The sequence below is a fragment of the Watersipora subatra genome, chromosome 6 (assembly GCF_963576615.1).
Source record: "Watersipora subatra chromosome 6, tzWatSuba1.1, whole genome shotgun sequence".
NCBI lineage: Eukaryota > Metazoa > Bryozoa > Gymnolaemata > Cheilostomatida > Watersiporidae > Watersipora > Watersipora subatra.
Genome location: NC_088713.1, coordinates 4161818 through 4186653, shown reverse-complemented (window position 1 = coordinate 4186653; position 24836 = coordinate 4161818). Strand labels below are relative to the sequence as shown.

At 34.6% G+C, this 24836-nt stretch overlaps 2 protein-coding genes across 3 annotated transcripts in view; one reads left to right on the top strand and one right to left on the bottom strand.

Moving 5' to 3' along the window:
- LOC137398598 (uncharacterized) overlaps nt 1–24836 on the top strand; it is a 253513-nt gene that overhangs the window by 215718 nt on the left and 12959 nt on the right. The gene's annotated exons all lie outside the window — the stretch shown is intronic.
- Nucleotides 17392–24602, bottom strand: LOC137398750 (uncharacterized). The gene is made up of 6 exons (XM_068084935.1): nt 24587–24602; nt 23439–23555; nt 22636–22817; nt 21514–21598; nt 18647–18802; nt 17392–17718 (listed from the first exon to the last, which is right to left on the bottom strand). The coding sequence occupies exons 1-6, from the start codon at nt 24600–24602 to the stop codon at nt 17630–17632; spliced, it is 645 nt and encodes a 214-aa protein (XP_067941036.1). The 3' UTR covers nt 17392–17629.

Below are 24836 nucleotides of genomic sequence, written 5' to 3'. Positions count from 1 at the left end.
ATTTACTGATAATTTTGGTCTGCTAAATGAGTTTATCTAACACGACATTTAAGTGTGGCCCAGACACAACTTTGAGCAAGTCTTGCCAGACTCTTTGTTGGGTATTTCACTTGGTTCTAACAGAATGCCCAGATTGATCCCTCAGCTTGGAGCTGGTTGCACAAGATAAGTTGAATACAAATTGACCGAGGATGCAGGATGTATCTCCTACACATATAAGAACTAGAATAAGAATAAAATAGCATAAAACATTACAAAATGCACTCTAACAAATGTCAGTACGGCGTAATATGTAAAAATCTGTGTACACAAAAAGTTAGCTTGAAAATCTCTACAGTGTACATGTTAATGTTAATATACAGCATAATGAATCCTTTAAACAAAACGCCAAAAAGAGATTTTAGATATATTCCAGTTGTAGTTATTTTTTTTAAATGTTTTATTTGACATGAGTATTATAGGAATGTCTATGTCCATGTCTAAGTGCTAAATTTTCTATTATACATGTATATACAACTCACAAAATTCACTGTTTCATTTTTAACAGCATGAGATGTCACAAATTATATGTAACCGTATTTTTAATTTTTTTCCAAAAGATTTTTTGGAATATTTTTGCTGGTTATAAAGCAATTTATGGTGGCTATTCACCATTTAAGGCAACATCATAAGCATTATTGACTAAACTTACTGTTGGTTTTATTTGACCCACATCTTTAGCTCATTAAAATAATCATTTTTTCCTGATGACAGTATTTATGAGTACACAGCTCAACACCTGTTCTGCTGACAATACTTAGAAATGTTAGTAACATGATACCATTTCAACACGGTGTTTACAAAATAACGAGGCTATCCGATGTCAAGTTATAAGACAGACTTGTAGACTATTCTTTCCAATTGGTGGTTTTACCCTTGATCCTGTAGGTATAAACGGGTTTTCATTAGAGCTGCACAATGATCGCCGTTAATTCAACGATTACCGCAATCAATACAAATACATGATTAACTGAGTTGAGCCAATTAATCTTAAATAAAATACAACTGAGGTGGTGATCATGATGTGGTTCCTTTGTATTGTTTAATATATAACACTAGCATAGCAGGTTACTACTATTTAATTTACTAACAAACAAATATTATGACAAGCAACATTTTCTTACCAATTATAATTATACAACCAAAATTATTTTGCGCTCAACTATGAAAACACAAAGTGAGTCCCGAACATTAAACTTGTTTATACAATGCACGAGCACCGCTGATCTAGTCGTTAAAAATACTAGTCCATGTTGTTAGCTGTTCCAACACGTTTCTAGGTAATAGCAACAAAGGCGATTTTAGTATTACTTAATACATGTATCTTACGGTGTTTTTTTTGTTTATTTTCAAAAACTTCCTTAGGTAATTTATACATGTATTTTCACTTTTTAAAAAATCACATTCATATTTCAGCTTTAGAAGATAATTAATATAAGATTGACACTCTATTGGTACATGAAAGCAGAAAAATGCCTTCCACACTAAGTAACGCATTTCCGTATGTTGTTGGAAGCGTAAACAAGAATGCGAAGTGCAATATATGCCAGAAAGAATTTGCCTACCACCACAACACATCATCATTAATATATGAGGTAACTAATTCTCATCCTACCACACAGAAATCATCACCAGCTGTCGTAGACAATAACTACTACTACTGTCCACTGCGAGTGGCTAACCTCTAAAGCTGGCAATATTGTATGTAGGAAGAGGGCATCCTCTATATTCGGATAATGTGAATAAACTGTGCTACCTCAACTCTTGGCTGACTTAATTATAGACTCTCATAGACTGTTTTCATACTCATAATAATTATTACATTGCAACTTATGTACATTGTGCATAACATGTAATCCTGCTAACAATTGTGTCAAATATAATTAATTTATATGTAGGTGTAAGATTGGTTTTTGAATATGCAGGTTTTAGCTAGATTAATTCTAAAATTAATCAAAGGTTAACTGGCTCAGACCAGTTATTAGTCGCGATTAATTTTTATAATCGTTGTGCAGCTTTAGTTTTCATCTAATCCCATATTCTTTTGATTGGCTGTTGAACCGCAAATCTATGACGGTTTTAACAATTTCAGTTGCAAAAAACTCGAATAACAGATTTTTGTTCTACGAATAAGCACGCTTTTAGCTCTGCAGCCATTTTGAATCTAAGCAGTATCAAAAAGTTGAATCAATAAAATGTTGATTTCAGGCTATGTGATGACAACTTCCAATTATAAAATTCTAGAAAATTCTAAATTGTGTGAAAAATCTCCTTACTTCCTTCATTAACCATACTATCATGTATCGTGCATTGGTGTCTGAACCATTACTTTCTTGGCTAATAATTAATGAGATATTTTAATATGTGTTATTTCTTTTCTGTACTGTTACCGATTTTAGATTGCTTATGATTGACAAGAATAAAACAATACAAAACAATACTTATTGACTGTCTTTCATATTGGTAACAATGCAACATAATATGGGTTCAGCAAAAGTAATTTAAGATGATAATTTTGGTTAGAGCCTTTTTAACGAAATACTCTAAAAGATAGCGCATGAAGGAATAGAATAACATAAAAGCTTCATCATTCAACAATAGTTGACTCTAATGTTTCATAGTTCCTAACAGTGTTTTAAAAGTCTCCTGCTGGCTGCAAAATAAAACTGCTGTCATTTTCAGCGCTTGACCAAAATACATATCCCTTTTTAAAATTATATAAATACAGCTATCAAAAGTTTCTAAAGCCTAAGTTTGGGAAAATCCTACACTTCTAGAGTTTAGGATTTTCCCAAATACGTTTATGTCGCTGTCTCCATTTAGTTTTTTTTTAATCTTAAACGAGAAATTACAAGTTTGGAGACCATGATTTTATACTGGAAATTATGAGGGAACAGAACAATAACTGCTTTGCTCTGTTTTACTGAAATGATAATACAATATCTTACATTTATTGTGGCAAGATTCAGGATAGTTCTGCTTATTTTATGAACCATTATGAATGCTTTTGTAAAGGTACGAAGAAAAGCCATTATAATGGCTTACCTGCCGAATAAACGGTATAGGCGGATATATATGTATGTCTTTTCATAGTGAAAAAATTAATTAATCAGTGACTTAACCAACAAAATTTAACCTAAAATAGTTATAGTTTGTTAATAGAATAAAAAAATAGTTTCACATTTTTGATTAATTGTGATGGGAACTAATTCCAGTAGAATAACTTTGCACTATCTGAAATTATCTAATCACCAAAGAAGCTTTGTATTCATAGGCATTTAAACAGAATGAGAGTGTGTCTTGTTTCAGCAGATTGACAATTTTAAATATGTAGTCTGAAAATTTTAAGATAGTTCTATTATTGGCCACAGAATTGTATTAACGCGCAAGTAGGCAACTCGCTTGTTTCTGGGTGGTCACTTTGACCTGCATCACCAATAAGGTTTTTTATAGATAATATTAGCTATTGAGTCTGTCATCTAAACGTGCTAATTTGGCCCGACCTAGTTTAACAACTTTATCAGTAGAGGCCAGACGCCTAAATTACTTAGCAAAGATCTAGGTAAATATTAAATCATATCAGCTTGCCGGTGCCGGTGCCGGTTACTAGGGTACTGGTGTTGTTTATTAGCTTATGAAACAAGATAAGCTTTGCAGGCAGCGGTCACATGACCAATCCTGACTCACTGACCTTTAACAGTTAAGGCTGTTTGTTTAACTCTTATAGCTAATACAAGTAACATCGGTAACATAGTACAGAAAAACAGACAACCATAAGTTCACAATAGGCCACAATATATTAAAAATCTTAATCTAAAGTAATATATTTTCAAAGCCAGCACTTAGTATACAGTAAAAAACCTTTGAATTCTAAGCTTGTTGTGCTGTATTAAAATTACATTGGAAAAATGAAGACAACTACAATGGCAGTCTTGCACTTTTTTCCACCTCCAATTCCCTTTCTCTTTTCTTTTGTCTCAGTTTTGTTTTCTCTCTTTCTCTCCCTCCCTCCCTTTCTTTCTCTCCCTCTCCCTCTCTCTCTCCCTCCCTCTCCCTCTTTCTCTCTCTCTCTCTCTCTCTTCCTCTCTTTCCCTCTCTCTCTCCCTCTTTCTCTCTCGCTCTTTCTCTCTCTCCTTCTCCCTCTCCCTCCCTCTCTCTCTCTCCTTCTCCCTCTCCCTCTCCCTCCCTCTCTCTCTCTCTCTCTCTCCTTCTCCCTCTCCCTCCCTCTCTCTCTCCCTCCCTCTCTCTCCCTCTTTCTCTCTCGCTCTTTCTCTCTCTCTCCCTCTCCCTCTCCCTCCCTCTCTCTCTCTCTTTCTCCTTCTCCCTCTCCCTCTCCCTCCCTCTCTCTCTCCTTCTCCCTCTCCCTCTCTCTCTCCCTCCCTCTCTCTCTCTCCCTCCCTCTCTCTCTCTCTCTCCCTCTCTCTCCCTCTCTCCCCCTCTCTCTCCCTCTCTCTCCCTCTCTCTCCCTCTCTCTCCCTCTCTCTCCCTCTCTCTCCCCCTCTCTCCCTCCTTCCCTCTCTCTCCTTTTCCCTCTCCCTCTCCCTCTCCCTCTCCCTCCCTCTCTCTCTCTCTCCCTCCCTTTCTCACTCCCTCTTTCGCTCCCTCCCTCTCTCTCTCTCCCTCTCTCGCTCTCTCCCTTTCTCCCTCTCCCTCTCTCTTTCTCTCTGCCCTCTCTCCCCTCTCTCTCTTTCCTCTTTGCCCTTTCACCCCTTTCTCCCCTCTTTCTTCTCTTCATTTTTCTTCCCTCTCTCTCCCTCTTTCGCACTTTCTTTCTCTCTCCTTTTCTTTCTCCCTGTCTCTTTCTCTCTCTTTCTCTCGCTCTTTTTTCTATCTCCCTCTTTTCTTTCCTCTCTCTTTCCCTTTTTCTTTAATCTTTTTCCCTTTTCTCTATTTCTCTTTCCTCTTTTTTTCTATTTTCCTATCTTTTTCTTTCTTTTTTATTTTTATTTTTTATTTTCTTTTGTTCTTTCTATATGCTCGTTTTTGTACCGAAAAACGTCAAAAGCTGCATTCCATGTTATGTCATGATATAAAATAGATGGTGAAGGTGATCAAGCAACTTTTAGAATATGAGCAAATATTTATTTGTAGGAAGATATGATATGGGCAAAAGTTTGTGATGAAAGGAAATGTAATCAGCTTTCAAGGATAGTATCAAATTACCAACAGTTAAACGCTAAGTACTTTAAATTTTTTGCCTCACTTCTTCTTAATGTATAAATTAAAATGTGTGTGAAGCAAATGTATTTCCTTTTGTTTTATAAGTTTTTAGAAGTATGCATAGATTTGCCTGTTTTGAAATTTAATGTTTTAATGCTGACATGAAGCATCTATGGCCGTTAAAATCATTACTGACTTATAAGTAGCCTACTCCTTTGACGTCCATATTAAAGCTGATATGTCAATAATTAATAAGTAAAACTATATAAGAATAAAAGGGAATGAAAATAATATTATATAACATTAATATAGAAGTTTATAAGGTCAACCGAGAAAGCAAACCTAGTCACACTACAGCATAAGTAGCAGCGATACTAGTTTTGTATGTCACTGCAACCCTCACACATGTCTTGATGATCAAGAATGATGACTATCTCGTTTCATGATGGTCATGCATTTAGTTATTAACAGTTTTATATTTGCAGTAGTTAGGAACTTTGAACACATTTGGATCCTTGATTCCACTAGTTCGGTTTCCGAAGAGAACTGAGAAATCTTGTGGTACTGTAACATACAAAATATTAGTGCATGAATAAAAATGCTTTGGGATACTTTAGTACAAAAACGTCATAGAGAAAAAAAATTCACTTCATTGATAAGAAGATTCTTTAATAAAAATTTAAAAGGTGATGAATTGTTTTGATGAAGTATTTAAAAGTGGATGATTGAGTCAGCACCAACAGAAGCAAATATAAAGCTGGCCGTTAATCTTAGGTGTTTTTTTATTGAAACGCCAAAAAAATAATGAAAACACTAAACTACTGGAGAGTTTTACATAGCATTATGGTTTTGCGGAAAATATGATTTTGAATTACAGTATATTGTTGTTGCAAAATTTGTCTATGCATTTTTATCTCAAGGTGCTACAAATATAATGGAACAAGTCCCATGAAATTGGAAACTCTTTTCATGTCAAAAGCTGTTTAGGCCCCTTATGTAACAAAAAAGTTTTTACGGACTTTTGTGAACATTTACTAATGTTTTGAGTTGCTGTTCTAAATACAAAAAGGTTGTTTTAAACCAGCAGCAACTTTCTAAACAGCTTTTTCTCCTGAATTCTGATACGAAAAGCAAACTAGATTTTTATGAAGATTAATCAGTCTAGTCATTTTATTATTTTTAATCAATCGTTGCATGTTCCTGCATAATTTAAACATTTAATAACATTTAGCCATACTAATATTTTATCAGAAACAACACATGAATTGCGTACAGATTGGTTCCAAACACTACAACATATACCAGCTGCACATCTGACACAAGTTACTCACTTTCATTATAGTTCTGGATTGAGTAACTACTTGCAAGCGTGAAGGTATCTCTGAATAAGGTAAAGCTGATTCTTGCATGATAAAGAGTTGGATCTAGATAGTAGTAGGTGTCAGTCATCTGTGTGCCCATTCTCCAAGAGTTCACATGTCTGAGGCCTTCTAAACGATAAGCAATTATTTTTTCCCTTTAGAAAAGAAAAACTTTTCTTGTTTACTGTACAGTAAAAGTGAACTTACAGGAAATTTTAGCAGATTCTATAGCAAAATATCAATAATTTTTTATCAATCGAGATTGTTTTTGACGCTTGAAGTGATCTGACTTCCAGGATGTTTCAAAATTAAAATCGAAGCACTTTGATCACGGTTAAAACTTTAAAAAGAACTTAATAAATGTCATCACTAGTTGCTATCATTGCACTAGATGACATCGGCTATTGCATTCAGGTTGCAGAGTTCCTCGCCTCTGATCTGTTGGACTCTATGCAAAAAAAGACATCATAACTGCACTTTCGATAGATCTAAGCGTTTTAACCACAATCAAGCTTTATCGATGTTAATTTTTAAACATCCTGAGTGTCAAACCACCTCAAACATCAAAAACAACTGAAAATGATAAAGAAATATTGATCCTTTCTGATAAAATTTACTAAAACTTTTTGCAAATTTATTTTCAAGTTATAAACAGGGGTAACCTATTGGTCTAAAATTCTGAACCTGTAAATCTGTTATATCCAAAAAAGCCACCAGTGGTGACAGAACTGGTCTCCACCTTTAAGTGGCACTCTGTAACTGGGGATGTCGGCATTCACTGTGACTCCATTGCAGCTGGTCTCAGACCCATCTAGTCAAGATCAAAGAGCCATTGTGCAACAATTACCAAGTTTACATAGAAAGATACACCCCTATATGGCGCTGCCACGTCATCATGTAAACAGCTGTGTTGCTATCATTGAGACAAGATTCAGGGTCACTAGTTGGAAGAGAGACCCCTATGCAATGTCGTCTTTGTCCCATGGAAACAGTGTTACCAACAAACAGTCATTGTATCATAAACAGTAGTGAATAAAGCTGTTAAATAACTAGTGTCATGTGAATAATAAATAATGCCATAAGAAGCAGCAGTTTTTTCTTCTGATCATCCATGATTTGTTTTGTGTTTGTCCACTTGAAGATACAGCCTTGATATACAGATACCCTTGATATACCTTGACATAAGGCCTAGCACAACCATTATAGCTCTACCATAGTGTCCTATGGAAACATGATCTGCTTGTCAGCCCAGTCAAGTGCTTTCGCACTGATGTGCCCAGTTGGTGCTACACTATCTCTTTATGAAAACTTCCAATGTAAATGTTTTAAAAAACACCAACAGCCTCTGATTGCAGTAAGTTAAGCAGAGGTTTTTAATGAGTTTAAGAAGTTGCCTACATAACTTGTCACTAGTAAAGAAAACTAAAGTCTGGAACGTAAAACTGACTTGTAACTTGTGCTTATTAAGCATGATTATCTAAAATGTTGTTAAATGGAGTTCGGAGCAAATAAAAAGGTTACAGGACATAAATAATTTATATAATCTACTCACTAAGATTGCTTGTCATCTGCTTTTACATTTGAAACATATGTTTTTAGTTTTACATCATTTTTTCTAACTAATCTTAAAAGCTAATACTTCGTAGCGAATATCAATCACTGCGCATGCAATCCATAATGTTAAAGATGAAATTTATTATATTTTAAGGGAGATGTGGTAAAAGATAAAGATGCACAAAATTTTAATATATTTTATCAGAAAGTACAATTATTTTACTATCATTTGTGATTGTTGTTGATGTCTAAGATGATCTGATTGCTAGGATGATGTTTTAAGATTAATATCGATAATCTTGATCGCGATTGAAATGTTCCGATCAATTAAAAGTGTGATTATGACAAATATAATTGCAAAGAGAATGATGGAATAGAGATGCGTAACGTAAAAACTTACATACTTACAAACTTACAAAAACTTACATACTCGATATCAACTATTGCAATTATAGCAACTAGTGATATCATTTCACATGAACTGTTTTTCTGAATATTTTAACCGCAACAAAGGTTTGGCCAATGTAATCTTGAAACACCGTAGCGACCAGTCACCTTAAACATCAAAGACAATTGCAAATAAAAGAAAATTGTCGATACTTTCTGATAAAATCTGCAGAAACAATTGCAAATGAGAAGAAAACGTGAACAATTTTTTATAAATACTTAAAAATACTTTTTCTTAAAATTACTTTCTTAACATACTTTCTAATAAAATCTACTAAAATTATGTGTAAGTTTATCTTTAAAACACACAATTAAAAAAAAACTTGAAAGGTTGGTGTAGGTTTTACAACAAATTTTTGCTAAATTAAACTCTGAACTTACCGGTGTCTGTACAGAGTTGTACAATAGGAAATCCTTCACTTTTAAAGCATTTCTTGTTAACTGTGTCAATCTGATACGTGGCATTCTGCAAAAAGTACAGACATGGATGTTAATACAGACTTCATCTCTGCTTATTATCCTTTTTAAAACTATTACTAAATCGAATAATTTTTAATTAATTATAATTATTAGTTGTTCTAATTAATTAATATAAATTAAAATAATTATTATTAATTAAAATAGTCAGTCAAATTAATTTTGATAATTTGTTAATTATTAAATACCCATCTTAATTTAATTCTTAACTAACTAATAATAATTATTTAGCAAGATAAAAACAACAGGTTTGCAAACATAACTCTACAATGACATACAAATTTTGAAATTTGATTTTTTACCTGTATGCGACAGGCTACTATGTAAGTTAGCTTTCTAAATTTAGCTTAGTATAAAGTTTTGATCAATATAGCAAGCAGATGTAACAAATAGCAGATTTAGCTGTTTTGATGTCAACGTTGTAGGTAGCTTATGAGTTAGAACACTTTGATAACCAAAATCTGGAATTTTTTTTAGACTTGTTCTGGCAAAAAATATAAATGAAACAATAAAATGTGTTTAACGATGGTATCATATTATAGGGTTAGTATTAATAAAAATATTAATATTAATGAAAACGTAGAACATTAGAATAGAAAACTGTATTATCAACTACTAAAGGAGAACCCTATTGATTTTATTTTTATATAAAATGTAAGATAACCAGCTACAATTACAAATTTACACAAATTTTTAGCAGATTTTATGATAAATTAATGATATTTTTCTATCATTTGAGATTGTTTTCAATGTTTGAGTTGATCTGACTGTCAAGATGTTTCAAAATTAAAATCGATAAAACTTGATCATGATTAAAATGCTTGGAAAAAATAGGGGCAAAATGATGTCACTAGTGGCTATTGCTGCGATAGTTGATATTGGCTAGTGTGTTCAAGTTGAATTATTATGTGTATCTATTTTGAGGGTGTCTTTGTAGTTATAAGCATCATATTTGCACTTTTTATTGGTCTGAGCATTTTAGTCGCGATCAAGTATAGTCGATTTTAATCAAAAAACATCCTAGTAGTCGCATTACCTCGAACATCAAAAACAGTTGCAAATGATAAAAAGTCCCGATACTTTTTGCTAAAGTCTACTAAAATTTTGTATACATTCATCTCTAAAATTTACGCAAAGCTAAAGGCAGCATCTTTACAAATTTTAAAGGCTTAATGCTGCTCCATCCTCCCCTCTGATTTCTTAAGTTTCTAGATACAATTCAGATTCCACACACATTTCTACTATGTAACTGCCACAGTGGTCTGTTCTATTCTTTGAAAAAGCTAAAAGTCACTTATTTTTATTTTACAATGGAAAACATAAACTTCTCTCTATGTACTTCAGAAGATTTCAGATTTTGAAAGTAAAAATCATTAACAAACCTTCGTGCGAATCTGAGTGAAATTTGCTACAAAACTTCCGTTTTCTGAATCGTAGAAAGTTTGCACCGAGGCTTCAACTTCCTCCTTGTAGTCAAATGAATAAATCCCTTCTGCTCTGTAATAAATTGGAGTGCCTTGAATCACTTGTGCAAGCTGTCCAACAACGGTGTACTCGGATTTCTCAGCAACACACTTTCTTCCCGAAGCAGCAGCCAAATACCCAGCACAAATAACCAGCACAGCAATCGACTTAGAGAACATTTTGATTTTAACTTGCGACCCGATGCCTTTCAAATGAATCTGTGAAACAGCTATATTAGCTGCTATTAGACTCGCGTATCTTGTAGTTATCGCTGAGTAAAATTGTCTTAAATAAGCAGATTTATCAAAAATTCAACAGTGTCACACGCAAATTTAGTTGTTCAAACTTTGTTTAGTTTTATTCAAAAACTGAATCTATCTAAAGTTAAGCTGTAATTAAGGTTTTCTAATAATTGATTGCTAAGGTTAGTATAATAACTACAATTGTGTACACAGAACTCCATGTTATGGCATTTTTATCTCTTGGAATAGCATACTTACCTGTTGTTTACTAAGGATAGTCACTGCTAGAGAACTACACTAAAGTCAAACGTACAACTCTGATAATTTGGTAGTTTTCATTCTAAAAGTAAACAAATTTTGTTATGCATGCCTCCTAATTATTATTGGGTATGCCGTTGAGGTAATATTTAACAATAGGGCCAGTGTAGAGCTAACGGAATATTGTAATCTCCCTCAATTAATGGTAGCAGTGTTTCCTTATCTTAATTCTACACAGTTTCTACAGAGCTCTCATCATGCTGATGAAATATTTCTTATCAGGAAATGCGCACACGTTGTAATGTCATGAGAATGCTGATTCACCTGCTCAAGCGTGTCAGCTGAGAAACTGATGATGATGAGGTAATGATTGAGTCGCAGTGATGAAATCGTGATGAAAGTCAACTTGGCATTAGGCCCTGGTAACACAGAGCGGTGCATCATCTCGGATCTAAAATATCATCAACCTTCTTTTCCTTCCTCTTAAGTATTTACTTAAATTTGTTTAAAAATGTTTTCAGGACACTTCCATAGAACATAGAGTTTTTTTACAAGTACGCCCAATGTCACCGCCTGTCAATACAGCTTTGTGTTCACATTAATGAAACAATCTCTACATTTTAACAATCACTTGAAGATTGAGTGGGATGCTATGATGCTTGTGGTACATAAGCAAGCCGAGATTTCAAGATGTACACTTTTTATGAGTGATGTTGCACGAACATGGTCAAAGCCAAGCGGCAGGGAAACCTTGACGATGGGAGACACAACCAGTTGCAGGGAGCAATGCAATGTTGCATGTCATTCTTGTGACTAACGCTGGCCTTTTTGAAATTACATCACATCTTGTTGTTTAGCTCTGTTGTTTTTCACCCAACCTACCAGGGGTTGTAGACCACTAGGTCAAGGCTGCTCATTCAGTATGTTATGAAGGCTTCAATTATTACCAGTGCGCAGCAAGTTCAGTGCCTACACTGACTGGTTATGCTTTTGTTGTTAGGTTATCGCTGCCCAAGCAGCGAAATTGTTTTACCCAAACCGGTTTACATACGGCAGTAAAATTTTGGCTCCTGATTGGTTTTAGTAATTGAGTTTTAGTAAACAAAACCTACATCATTACATTAGAAATCAATAGTTATAATTAGAAAGGAACACAAAATTCCAACATTTTATTCAAAATGGCTTAAATTATTGAGTTTTAAGTGAACACCTCTTGCGTTTTAACAGCACTTTTTGAATGATAACATAAATTTTACTACGTCATTTAGAATTTTGTCTTCTTTTCTAATTATAACTATTGATTTCTAATGTAATGATGTAGGTTTTGTTTACTAAAACTCAATTACTAAAACCAATCAGGAGCCAAGAATTTACTGACGTATGTAAACCTGTTTGGGAAAAAAATTTCACGCCCAGGCACTATCCTTTGGTTAATATATTTGACAATGTTAGCTAACCCTGTCAAATAATCTACCAGTAGGCCTGAATGTCAAATAGCAACCATCTACTGGCCAAATAACTAAATGCTTGTTCCGCACAAAGTTTGCAATGGGGCTATAAAGGACACATGATGCTGACCAGAAATAAGAGAGAAAAGACTATTCGAAACCATCTCCATTAACTCCTAAGTAAAAGTGCTTACCGTTTCCTTACCAGCAGGAGTATGTGACAGGAGTGATGTGTACAGATTGCCTTCAGCCACTCTTCACATCCTTAGAAGAAACATGGCTGTTTTTTTTGGGTTACTCAAGAGTAGGCAAAAACTGACTCAAGTAGATTCTATTGACAGTAGATAAACACACGCTTGGTCAAAGGTTTTTGTAAGTGCATGTACTTTTATTAATCGATGGAGTAATTTCTGTAATGCTAAAACATCAAAGAGAGGATAAATCTAAATTTATGTGTTTTGCAAAGGTCAAATATGCAGTAATGTGTATATGTTACGACTAATAGTAATTAATGGAAAGCAACAAAGAAAGCTAAGATTCAGCTTAGAGTACTTTATAATGCTTCATTATTCCCGAAGTTCCAATGCAAGAGTCCAGGCATTCAATAGCCTGATTGTATGATGATGCCCTGAATGTGTCTTCCAACATTGGTTATATATACTGGCTGGTATATTTTCCAATACCTAGCACTCAGTCAGTACCTAGCCCACAGTAAGATGTTACCAGTCGGGATACCAGTTATTATGTACTTTATTGCTGCCAACTTTACCTTTTTATATAAGTTCGCAACAAATGATATAAGGGTAATTAAGTTAAGTGTAGTACACAATTGTTGAATATAATAGGTATTTTCTTACACACAAGCAAAATAAAAAAGCAAAAATTTATAATTGCTAGTGGTATATAAAATAGGAGCGTAAGTGGAACATATAATACACTGAAGTTGTACTAGATTAAACTATAAGTGAGATAAGCCACCACATATATATGCTGGTAGGGCTCGCAAATGCTTGTTGGGTTCGCCATTTAACAATAGATAATGTTCGATCTATTTTTACAAGAGTAGGCTATGCATCAAAGATTTGTATAGCATAAAAAAGTTAAAAACAATTTTAAAGTAATTATTATTTAGTTATTGAGTCATTTTGAGAAAATGGCGCAAAACATAGTATCTTATATATTTTATCAAACTACTGAGTGTCCCAACCTCAGTACAAAAATACATAATAAATTATTTACCACAATCATCATTCAGAGCAGATATCGTCTAATAAAAAATATGAGACACTATGAAATCACGAGCAGATAACTCTTCAGAAACATGATAGCTGTTAGTATCTTATAGCCAAAGGAAGAGGTAGTAAGCTATTGGACCCATGTTAGCTAAACCTAGTAGCTTTGTATCTCAAGTTTATCTTTATTTCCATAGATTAGTTTACAGAGAGGAAGAAAAACACATCTCTAAAATGTTGAAAGGATAACTCTCGAAAAGTTATTCTAGAGTTTCTATTGAGTACTGTAAATCCTTTTGTATACGCCATACTTTGAACTTAAAATTTTCTTTGAAAGTTTTAGGTGTGGCTTAAACACGCAGTCTGAAAATTATTTTTTGTAAACCTCTCACAATGTTTGGAAATATGGTACCTTTTAGAATGTAAAATGTCAAGAATAATTTTTTCCAACAATATGACACTAAGAAATATCTTGTACTTTTATTTTTATAATGAGATTGCTAGATGTGGTAACATCATGCAACATCTCTAACACTTGCTTCTATTTATCGGGTTGCTTTTCATTGTTCCCAAAAACTGTAGCAACATTTGAGTTGGTAGTTTCCAAAGCTACATTTACAACTTTTAATTTAAACCCAGCATTGTAGCTTGCTATGCCTGATATGTGCTTGCTGATCTGGTACTTATCAGTTGGTATTTTAAACTATGTTTTTGCACTAATGGTAAACATGCATTCAGTTTATTGGCCATAAAATCTGCTGTAATTAAGCTGGAATCAATTATTTTTGCAAAATAACTGAGAATTTTCTCCTTCTGCTAGTGCAGATAACTCTAAATCTCACACACCCTACTTAACCCCGGTTTTTGTGATCATGACCCATTTTTTCACTTTGGTTACAGATCGCTGTCAAAACCATTCTGCATTCAAAACAACCAACTTTCAAACTGTGTATATTACACAGCAGCTTGCCAATTTACTTCTAATATTGCATTTCTCCTATTGCAGGGGAGAGATATAAACATACATTTATAATCTTTTCCTTTCATTATTGCTGTTTGTTGAACATAATAACACCCAGTACATTACAGCTACCATTACAGCTACTATTGCAGTTATCCTATTGCACTGCAGTGCCATTTGACTGATAATATTGCATTTCTCAACTATCAGTACCTTTTCTTTTTTCCAATTTCACTTTGGTCGTGAGCTGTATGACAGGAGAATATCTAGTTTAATAATGTTTAATAGTTCAATAGTTTATACTGTTGCTCGACAAAGCGAACTACACACAGACATTGAGATTTATATATAGATTGTCATACTATAAGTGTCATTGTATATGTCTCTCAGAGAAGGTTATTCTCTAGTGATGCAATGCGGTTGATTAGCTCAGGTAACAAAGTGTTGGTTTATATAAACTGAATGTCACACTTTGAGTCTTGCATGATGTGATTTTTCAAGAAGGTTAATTACTGCCTACTGTAAATCTACTGCCACTTCACTTTTAGTGGTGGTCAACTAGATGTGGCGTTTTAATGGAGGCTGGTGTTGTATTTTCAAAAAGCTCGTAGGAAATTTGGGAAGATAAATTTGAACCCTTTATGGGCAAAGCGAATGTCACTTATATTTTGCATTCTTCTATGGGCGGAGTGAAATTAACCCTATCGAATGCAACAAACCTGCTAACTTGCTTCCTATTTGTCGTAGATTTCTAATTAAAGATGACTTAAGAAGCTGAGCAAGTCTTTACCAGCTTGTCGCTATTGATCGTAGTTGATTGGCAATTGATAATAGTAACAGCCATGATCACATATTACTATTTTTATATCAATTTGATATATATGTTATTATTCTACACTATCAAAAAAGTGATGTTTTTGTAGTAATTGAAGAAATATTATAATTGCGATATTGATTATATTTTCATGGTTGGTGGTAACAACAACAGTAAGCTCTGAACTATTGTAAATATTAAGACTAGAAACACATACCTTGATCACTATCTGAGTCAATTTCTAAGCCTTCATCACTAATAATTTAAACTAATTTGTGATTACAAACTAATCATCTGTAGGCTGCCATCTTTTTTTTTATCGACCTGTTTCACCTTATGTCAGCATTTTAGTAATAACTCAAAAGATATAATTGATCAAATGCTTTAAAACTGCAGAATTATGCTTAAAAGACATTAGACAAAAAGCCAATAGAAATTTGGTTTTTGTAGCTAAATTGAAAGCAGGTGAAATTATAACAAAACTACGCTTCCGATTTTTTGTCGTAGCATCTAGTAGAAAAACATCTTTTTTTAAAAATAAAACCCAGCTTTTAAAGTTTTAAGCGCTGTTTCATCACTTCAAGTCAATATGAATTAATCATTCTCAGCGTCTCAGCTGACACACTTTGACAGGTGATTAAGGATTCTCATGGTACTACGACATGGACTCAAAATGCATGTACATTTCCTGATAAGAAATATTTCATCAGCATGATGAAAGTTGTTTAAAGACTGTGTAGAATTAAGACAAGGGAACACTGTTACCATAAATTGAGAGAGATTACAGTATTTTGTTAGCATTCATCTAGCTAAGTGTTTGGTCCAACTATTTTAGGTAGATACATGGTAGCAGCATGAAACTTTATGATACAAATGTGAACTGGGTTTGTGTAGGGAAGTTTTAGTTCTTACCAGAAGTAAGCCCTCTGATGACCGGGAGTTCGTGAAAAAATTGCACGTTTTGTGAGTTGAGTTGTTTTATTTTCAATCTGATAGACAACCGATGGGTCTTTAAAAAGCTGGTTCTCTGGAACAAGGCGGAGTTTTAAACCCAAATATTTTTGGCGGCCTGTTGGCAGGCATACAAAATTTGTATGAGAAGTTTATAAGAGGTTGTTCAAAATTATGTGAACAGTTACACAGACAGACACTCGCACAGTCACTCACACACACACACACATGCACTCACTCGCACACACATGCACTCACACACATGCGCATGCACTCACTCACACACTCACACGCACACATGCACGCACACATGCATGCACACATGCATGCGCACACACACACACACTCACACACACTCACACTCATGAGCATGCACTCACTCGCACACTCTCACGCACACATGCATGCGCACACACACATATGAGCACACACACACACATGAACACACACAAACACACACGCACACATGCACAAACGCGCGCAAACACACACTGAGGCCAAGTGGGAATTATTATTGTTGATAAAGCTCCGGATGACATTGACCCTTTTAAATACAATAAGACTGCTATCTCACTTCAACTTGTTATAAATTCTCTTTAAATAAGCATGCATTGGAAAGTCAAGTAATATTTCCACCAGTTGATATCTACTACTAGCAATTAACTTACGATATTATAGAATTTGCCCTGCTTTGAAGTTTGTTGAAGCTTCCCAATTTGTTACTTTGTTGTAAATTATTTTAAATAGTTAAACAAGGATATTCTCCAACTAAACATATCAACAGCTTCTGTTCTTTTTCCTAGATATTTTAAAGCTTCCTGTTTACCACCTTTAAAATTTTTTGGACATGTCTTTAGGTTCGTTCTTGCTTATTTGACTTGATAAAATATTTAATAACTAACCTTTAATAAACTGTGTAATTAGTGAATGAAAAAGTATTAAAATAAAATGTTTTCTAAACAGTGTTATCACTATGACTACTTGATAAGGAATTTGATAGATTGTATATTACGCCTTTTTGAAAATGGAAACGATATCCAGGAGACAGGTAAATGTAGCACTGCTGTCACAATCATACATCTCTTACAAAGAAAAAATAATTATGGTCCACAAAGCCCAAATCACGGTAATAAAATAATTAAACTACAAATTCACAGAAAAATATTAAATATGCAATTTTAGAACAGTCAAACAATATTTCTGTTATTCCTAAAGAGGCTCTCAGTTGCAGAAGGAAGGAATTTTAAACACTGTTGGGTCTTGAATTCCCATCGTCTGATTTCCGTACAACAGCGAAACTTGCTGTCTTACTGAAAAATAAATAGAAACCATAAAATAATGGTATTTACAATAGATATAGCATAACTTTTTGAGGGGGTCAGGGTGGCCTAGTGGTAGTGCCTTTGACTGTCCACCATGAGGTTGGTGGTTGACAAAAAGCTTTCAACAAGCTTTCAAATCTACATTGCCGGGTCTTTCAGATCTAGACCATAACTTGGAGGCCCGTGTACCACACTGACAAGTGGATACATTAAAGATTCGTCTCTGTCCTTATCACATTGAGCAAGTGAAATGGCTACCTGTATCTGTCAGACTGGACATGATGCAAAATGCGTTCCTTCGGGTCAATCTGACAGTTCCAGAAGATGCCTTTGATAAGTATTAGGACCACCCAAGGTAGCTTATAAAAACTAGTCCTGGCCATAGGTTTATCTACTTGATCATGTGAACACTACCAAGCATTGTCACTACATTGACAGAAGCATGTCATAGCATAACCTCTAGATTGAGGATTGACCGACAAAACTGAAACCGAAAATTATTTTTTTTACAGTAACAAAGTCTAAAAAAGATTTAATAAAGAATATTTGCTAATATTAAGAACTGCTTTATCTATAGGTTACCTGAAGGCATGATTGGATGATGAAAAAAGATTGCATCACATAGGTTTTGAACTCATGACCACTGCACCAGTTATCCTAACTGGTGACCGGATCTCAGCAAAGTAACATTTGCTTTCCGTGTTTCAGAATTATTGTGCACACACTTATACTCTGCGTTTTATTGGCAGACTTGACAATCTCTCGAAGTACATTGGACTGCTGGAGTATTGTGATTGTAAAAATAAACCGAAGCACACCAATAAACTATTTATGGTTTTACTGGGAATTATGGAATGAGTTTAAAAATATGGAATAAAAAGAAATAATGGTTGAACAGAATGCCTGAAAACCTCACCTCCTTGAAAAGTCTGATCAACAACAGAAGCTGCCTGAGTAAAGCTGTCTCTAAACATGGTCATAATGAGTTTCCCATTAACTGTGTGGTCATCATAGAGGTAGGTGTCAGTCATCTGCGTCCCCATTCTCCATGAGTCTATATACTTCAGTCTAGCTGTAGCAACAAACAATTTATGATATTTTAAACTAGATTTTCAGAAGAACTAGCTCACTGCATGCAGCACTATCTTCAGTTAGTGTTGGTAGACATTAGTCCTAAGCAAGGTTGTCAACAGAATAGTTTGTGACTCATCTCTTGAAGCTAGGCTTAGGGTAATCACTACTACCTTGTTAAGTCCTAGTAGAACGTGTAAGATAGTGATAAGAATGTGATTAATCTATGCATCCGTATATATGCTCTAAAAGCTTTTCCCAAGATTGAAGACCCTCAACACTCATGGGATGCATTTATTAAAGGCTAGATGAATGGCCAGTGTTGCACTGGTAATCAAAAACTTTTTGCGCAGAAAATTTGCTTTTAATCAACAAGATCTTGATACTTTTTAATCAACTTTACTCAATTAATTTAGTGATTACCAGAGTGATTTCAAGAGATGTCACAAGTTATTATGTTGACAACACTGTTTTGGACTAACGTCTACCAACACCAACCCAAAGATCTGAGTTCAATCCAGTGTACACCAGATTGAGCTCACAGAATCTGAGTTCAATTCCAGCTATAGCGTAAAGCTTTTATTAATTTATGTGTGTGCTAAAGATTAATTAAGTTTCTTATATATACAGGTATACATATATTTGTAGCAATTTGGGAAAATCTGTGCACATATTTCTCTTCTAGTAGTTCAAGCATGCTAGATGAAGAATTTCATTTTATTAGCAATCACCATTAAAGATTGGCGGGTGTAATAAGTATGTACACAATTTTCTCATGGCTGGTGGTTTCACAACAATGAACCACTGAGCCACCAGCCATGGGTTTCAATTTTAGTGTCAATGAATTTTTTTGTTTCTATAACTTTATCTCAATAACATGACCTACGAACAACAAACCAACAGATAACAAGCAAACACTTACTTTTTATATACATGTATAAATAGAGGAACTTACACAAACCTTTAGTAGGTTTTATCAAAAATTATTTTGTATTTTTTTCTCCCTTGTGATTGTTTCAGATGCTTCAGGCATTCTGACTGCCAGGATTTTTCAAGATTAAAATCAACAAAACTTTATCGCTGTAAAAATGCTCAGATTGAGCAAGAGTGAGATGGTTATAGTTGAAAAGAGACCAGTGGAATAGCGAAGCTTGGCGCAGCCCTTTATACATAATAGCTGATAGCAACTATGTCAATGATAGCAACTAGTGTTGTCAATTTGTACATAATTGTTTTCTGAGCGTTTTAGCCATGATGTTTTTGTCGATGGCAATATAGGGTACTTAGTCTATTCTATAATCAGCACTACATCCTTCTGAGGCCAGAGTTAGAGGTTAGATTGGAACATTCCATTCAATGGAACTCGAACTCATGGCATCCAGCTTAGTAGTCCAACATCCTAACATCTGCACCAATCAATCGCCTTATATCATTTAGAACAGTTGTCCACACCAATCAAATGCCTTGTATCATTTTAGAACAATTATGCAGATAATTGTTCCTTGTACATTATCGACACAGCTGACAACCTTTCCACAAATTTGGCTAAAAGTGTTGGCTCTTTAAATATGAACTAACACAAGAGTTTAGTACATTTTATCCAAAAGTATCGGTATCTTTCTATTAGGATGCTTCAAGAATAAAATCAAGAAAAATTTGATCGCGGAAAAATGCTCAGACAAAAAATCCTTCAAAAATGACGTAAATAGTTGCTGTCTATTCTGTCTGTTTCCTTACAACTGTAGGTGTCATAGTCAGACCCGTATTCCCTGGGGTGGCTGACCGGCTGAGCCGCCCCAACTTTTTAGGAATTTTCTGCGGCTAAATACAGTCAAACTCGGATAACTCGCCCTCGGATAAATTGTAATATTTAATCTCGAACACAAGGTTAACTCGAACGGATTTGTTTGGTTCGTTCTCACGCAATGACAAATCGCTTCAGATAACTCCACCTCAACATCATTTACTCGAACAGTTATTTGCCCAACGGTTATCGAGACGGTTTTTATTGCTGTAGAATATCACTTTATTCCCAGCCATAGAGACAAGCATCAATTTTAGTAGTTCTTAGGTGTCACTATTATTATCATCAGCGGCAAAACATTCTTGTTAACGACTTTTATAAACATTTGCAAAAAGCCAAGTTTTACCAAACATCTGCTTGGCCATGTCTCATCGAAATCGTGGAAACCTCCGGATGAACTTAAAATAAAATCGGCAAAATTGATCTTTGTTAAAATGCTCAAAAATAAATATGTCTTTTTCTGAGCGTTTTAACTGCAGTCAAGTTTTACTTAATTTAATCTAAAAACGTCCCGGCAGTCACATCACCTAAAACAAAACAAATCTCAAAAAATAGAAAATTGTTGATACTTTCTGACAAATTTTTTAAAACTTCACATGAGAGGCCGGGCATGAGAGAAACCAGTTGGGGGGCTTACATCGCCCCCTCCACACCCCCAAGTGTTCATAACTAGTGGCCTTAAATTAGCCGCCGCAACTTTCAACCAGTGAATACAGGCCTGGTCATAGTGATATATGATCCAGTTTTGTTGATTTTAATCTTAAAACATCCTAACTGTCAAATCGCCTCAAACATCAAACCATTGGAAAATGATAAAAAATACTGATACTTTTTGATAAAATCTGCAGAACTAAAACTAAAACTTTTTGCAAGGTAATTTTTAATAAACATAAACATAAAAATCATACAAGAGTCTGTACAGAGTCTGATAACAGGAGTTCCATCCTTTTTAGTGCACGCTTGGTTAACGTTGTCTATCAGGTAGGTAGCATCCTGCAAGTAGAAAGTCTATAGGGAAGATAACTAGAACTTGTGGGCTTTATGAAACTAATAAAGCGTTTTTGATGATGATTTGCTTAAACAAATGAATATTTAATATAATCTACAACATAATACAATATAATACAATATTGTGCAATATAAGATAATACAGTATAACATAATATAATTCAAAAATAAAATAATATAACATAGCACAATACAGTCTAATATAATCTAATCTAATAATATACAATATAATATAATAAAATATAATATACAATATATTAAAATACAATATAATATGATAGAACACAATATAATATACAATATAATAAAATACAATTTAATAATATACAATATAATATATTATAATAAAATACAATTAAATATAATATAAACTAATATAACACAATATAATATACAATATAATGATTTTTGATGAAAGATAGTTGAACTGTAAATTCAATTTGTAAATAAACATATAGGGCTGGCTGGTCATTATGGTACCCTGATTCCATTTTGAATATTTCAACTTTTGGAGGTAAATAAAGGATATTGAATCAGCTTATTGATGTATAAACAATTGATGAATAGAATAAACAAGTGAAGAACAAATGACTAATGTTTTTGTGTTTCCCTGAAACAATTATAAAGGCAATTGAACTATTGTAGTAGACTAATTGTTTTTTCATGAATGAATCATAGAACTCACTGATTATGCAATGAAAAAGAAGTTGAAGTTTTCAAATTTGATTTTAATTTTGCAATGGAATGTCAACTTTTACCTGCTGTCATTATAAAATACTCAATGGAAACTGAGAATGTGCTTTTAATTGCAAGAAATCTAAAGTATGGAACTCAACGTTAAATGACAATTATTGCCAGGTGTTGTTTTTATAACATAATAACCTTGGATGCTAAACATGTAAAATTATTCATAACTAGTATACTTATAGAACAGATTGGACTAATGATTGACTATTCATGGTATGTTTTCATGCAGTTGTACAACCATATGAACATGCATAAGTTTTCTATGTACTGCATACCTTGACTCTGAGCTCAGTGTTGTTTGTTACAAACTTTCCAGACTCAGCATCAGTTATTGTCTCCACAATTGCCTCCATTCCATTTATGTAATCAGCTGAGAGTTTCCCTTTGAGAACAAACTCGAATGGCTTTCCTTGGTATATCTGAGCTATTCTTCCAACTATGAAGATCTCTGATTGTTCTGGTACACATTTTCTATCAGGGGTTGTTGGAGCAGCATTCAGAGTCACCAGTATGGCACCCAGAAAAATAGTATATTTCATATACATTTTAGCTCAAGTAGAAACCAGTAGTAATATGTTGACTTGCTGCAAGCTGATTATAGTCTACAATGCCGTATGACGAATACTTTTCTATGCATATTGAGAAATGGTAAACAATGTTTAACTATCAAAGGACAGATAAGATAAGTCTAGGAACCTCCCACTTTATAATCATGAGTCATCCTAGTGTCGCATCACGGCGGAAGCCAGCTAGCCTGTGTCCTGGTCAGCTCAGCCGGGTGACTTGGCTAAGAGACAGGATGAAACTAAAGAGGAACCTGAAACTAAGCGAAAGGAAGTGAAGCTTGCTCTACCAAAACATGAACAAGAGAACTGCGCAGCAGCGGCAGCATCAGAAAAAGAGAGCCTTCATGTCGTGTCTTTATATATATTTACTGGGTATCTTAAACATACAGATGTATATTCATTTACTTCTAATGCGAGTCATCTTTGAAGTTGGTGTGGTGCTGTTAAGAATTTAGTAGAATTCCTTTAGACTAGTGGAAGCAAAAAGATTTGCTTAGTCGCGGTCTCTATACCAAACTTGTTTCTGAATAATTTTCCCAGCACTGGCATAACTTTGCTAGCCAAGAAAAGCCTGGAATGACCCTTTCCTGACCCTGGAATGACTCTGGAATGACCCGAATACGTCTTTCCTGAAACAAAGCATCATGAAATTTAAAGATATGGCATGAACGATGCCTGCTTCAAAAGTGGCTGCCTAATACTTATAAAAACCAATGGCCAGTAGATGTGCCCAAAGCACTGATTTGCCAGCAGAATAGTTAAAGCCCTGGAGTAGATGATTATGATGCCCTGTTTTTAGATACACGTTTATCAGGTCACGGCACTCCAATACACCAAAACTAAATATGTTGAATACTTCATCAGCTAGTTCCAAAGGTACCAAACGCAAATCACTGAACAGAGGAAGTCACTTTTCTGCACCTAAAGTAAGCCTTGAAGGAGAAAGCCAAAGACTGCGGACTAGCTATATACCCAACTGAACTCCAAGCTGAACTAACTTTTGTATGACAGCTTACAAAGACAGCTTCTGTGGAGGTATACCTCCACAGAAGCTGTCTTTGATACTTCAACCGCTCCGTTCAGGCTCTCTCCTTGTCATACAAAAATTAGTTCAGCTTGCTGAGGTGGCGCAACGAGGTTTTACTGTAGGAACAATTTATGGAAGTGAAACAGCTGGTCCGCATTAAACACAGAGACCAGCCCAATCTCAGCTGAACCAAAAATGGCAACATGACCTTACACAACTCTCTCAACAGCCCTCCACTCCAGTGACACATCTACACTGAGTGTCAAGAGCAAATGCGCAAAAGAAAATAGAAAAATGATCCCAGCTGGTTTGCGAGCCTCTCTACTAAAAAGGCCTTTTGAACAAGGCCTCATCAAGTCTCTGAAAAACCTGAATTTTGACAATGGTGCTGGTCTGGAAGAAAAATGAGAATGTTTTTGCATTATGTTGACAAAAAACGATACTAAGCAGGATGCTTAACCCACCTCTAGATAGACGAACACTTGAACACCCTATTTGCAGCGGTTAGCGTAGAGTGGCATAGTCAGGTCAACAAAAAACAAACACGCAATCAACAAAAGCATTTTCAAAAAGTCCAGAAAGAAGACATCTAAAATCAAAAGAACATGTAACTGAAAATAAAATGATGGATACCTGGCAATGGATTCATGGCGATTGCAGAACAAAGAGCATACTGTATTAAGAAACAGTGATTAGAACAGACGACACAAATGAAACAAGTAGGACTTCGGGAAACCAATTTTAAAGCTAGGTACAACTCCCACAAAGCACTATTCAACAATGCAAGGCACACAAACCAGACCAAACCTAGCAAATGCATTAGGAGACTAGAAAACCACATGATGAGATGCACTGTTGAATGGTAAAAATCTACATGTTTTAA

Coding starts and splice junctions, on each gene's coding strand:
- LOC137398750 (XM_068084935.1), bottom strand. Junction 21,599..22,635: donor ACACTGAGCTCAGAGTCAAG/GTATGCAGTACA, acceptor TTCTACTTGCAG/GATGCTACCTACCTGATAGA. Junction 18,803..21,513: donor CAGACTCTGTACAGACTCTT/GTATGATTTTTA, acceptor TTGTTGCTACAG/CTAGACTGAAGTATATAGAC.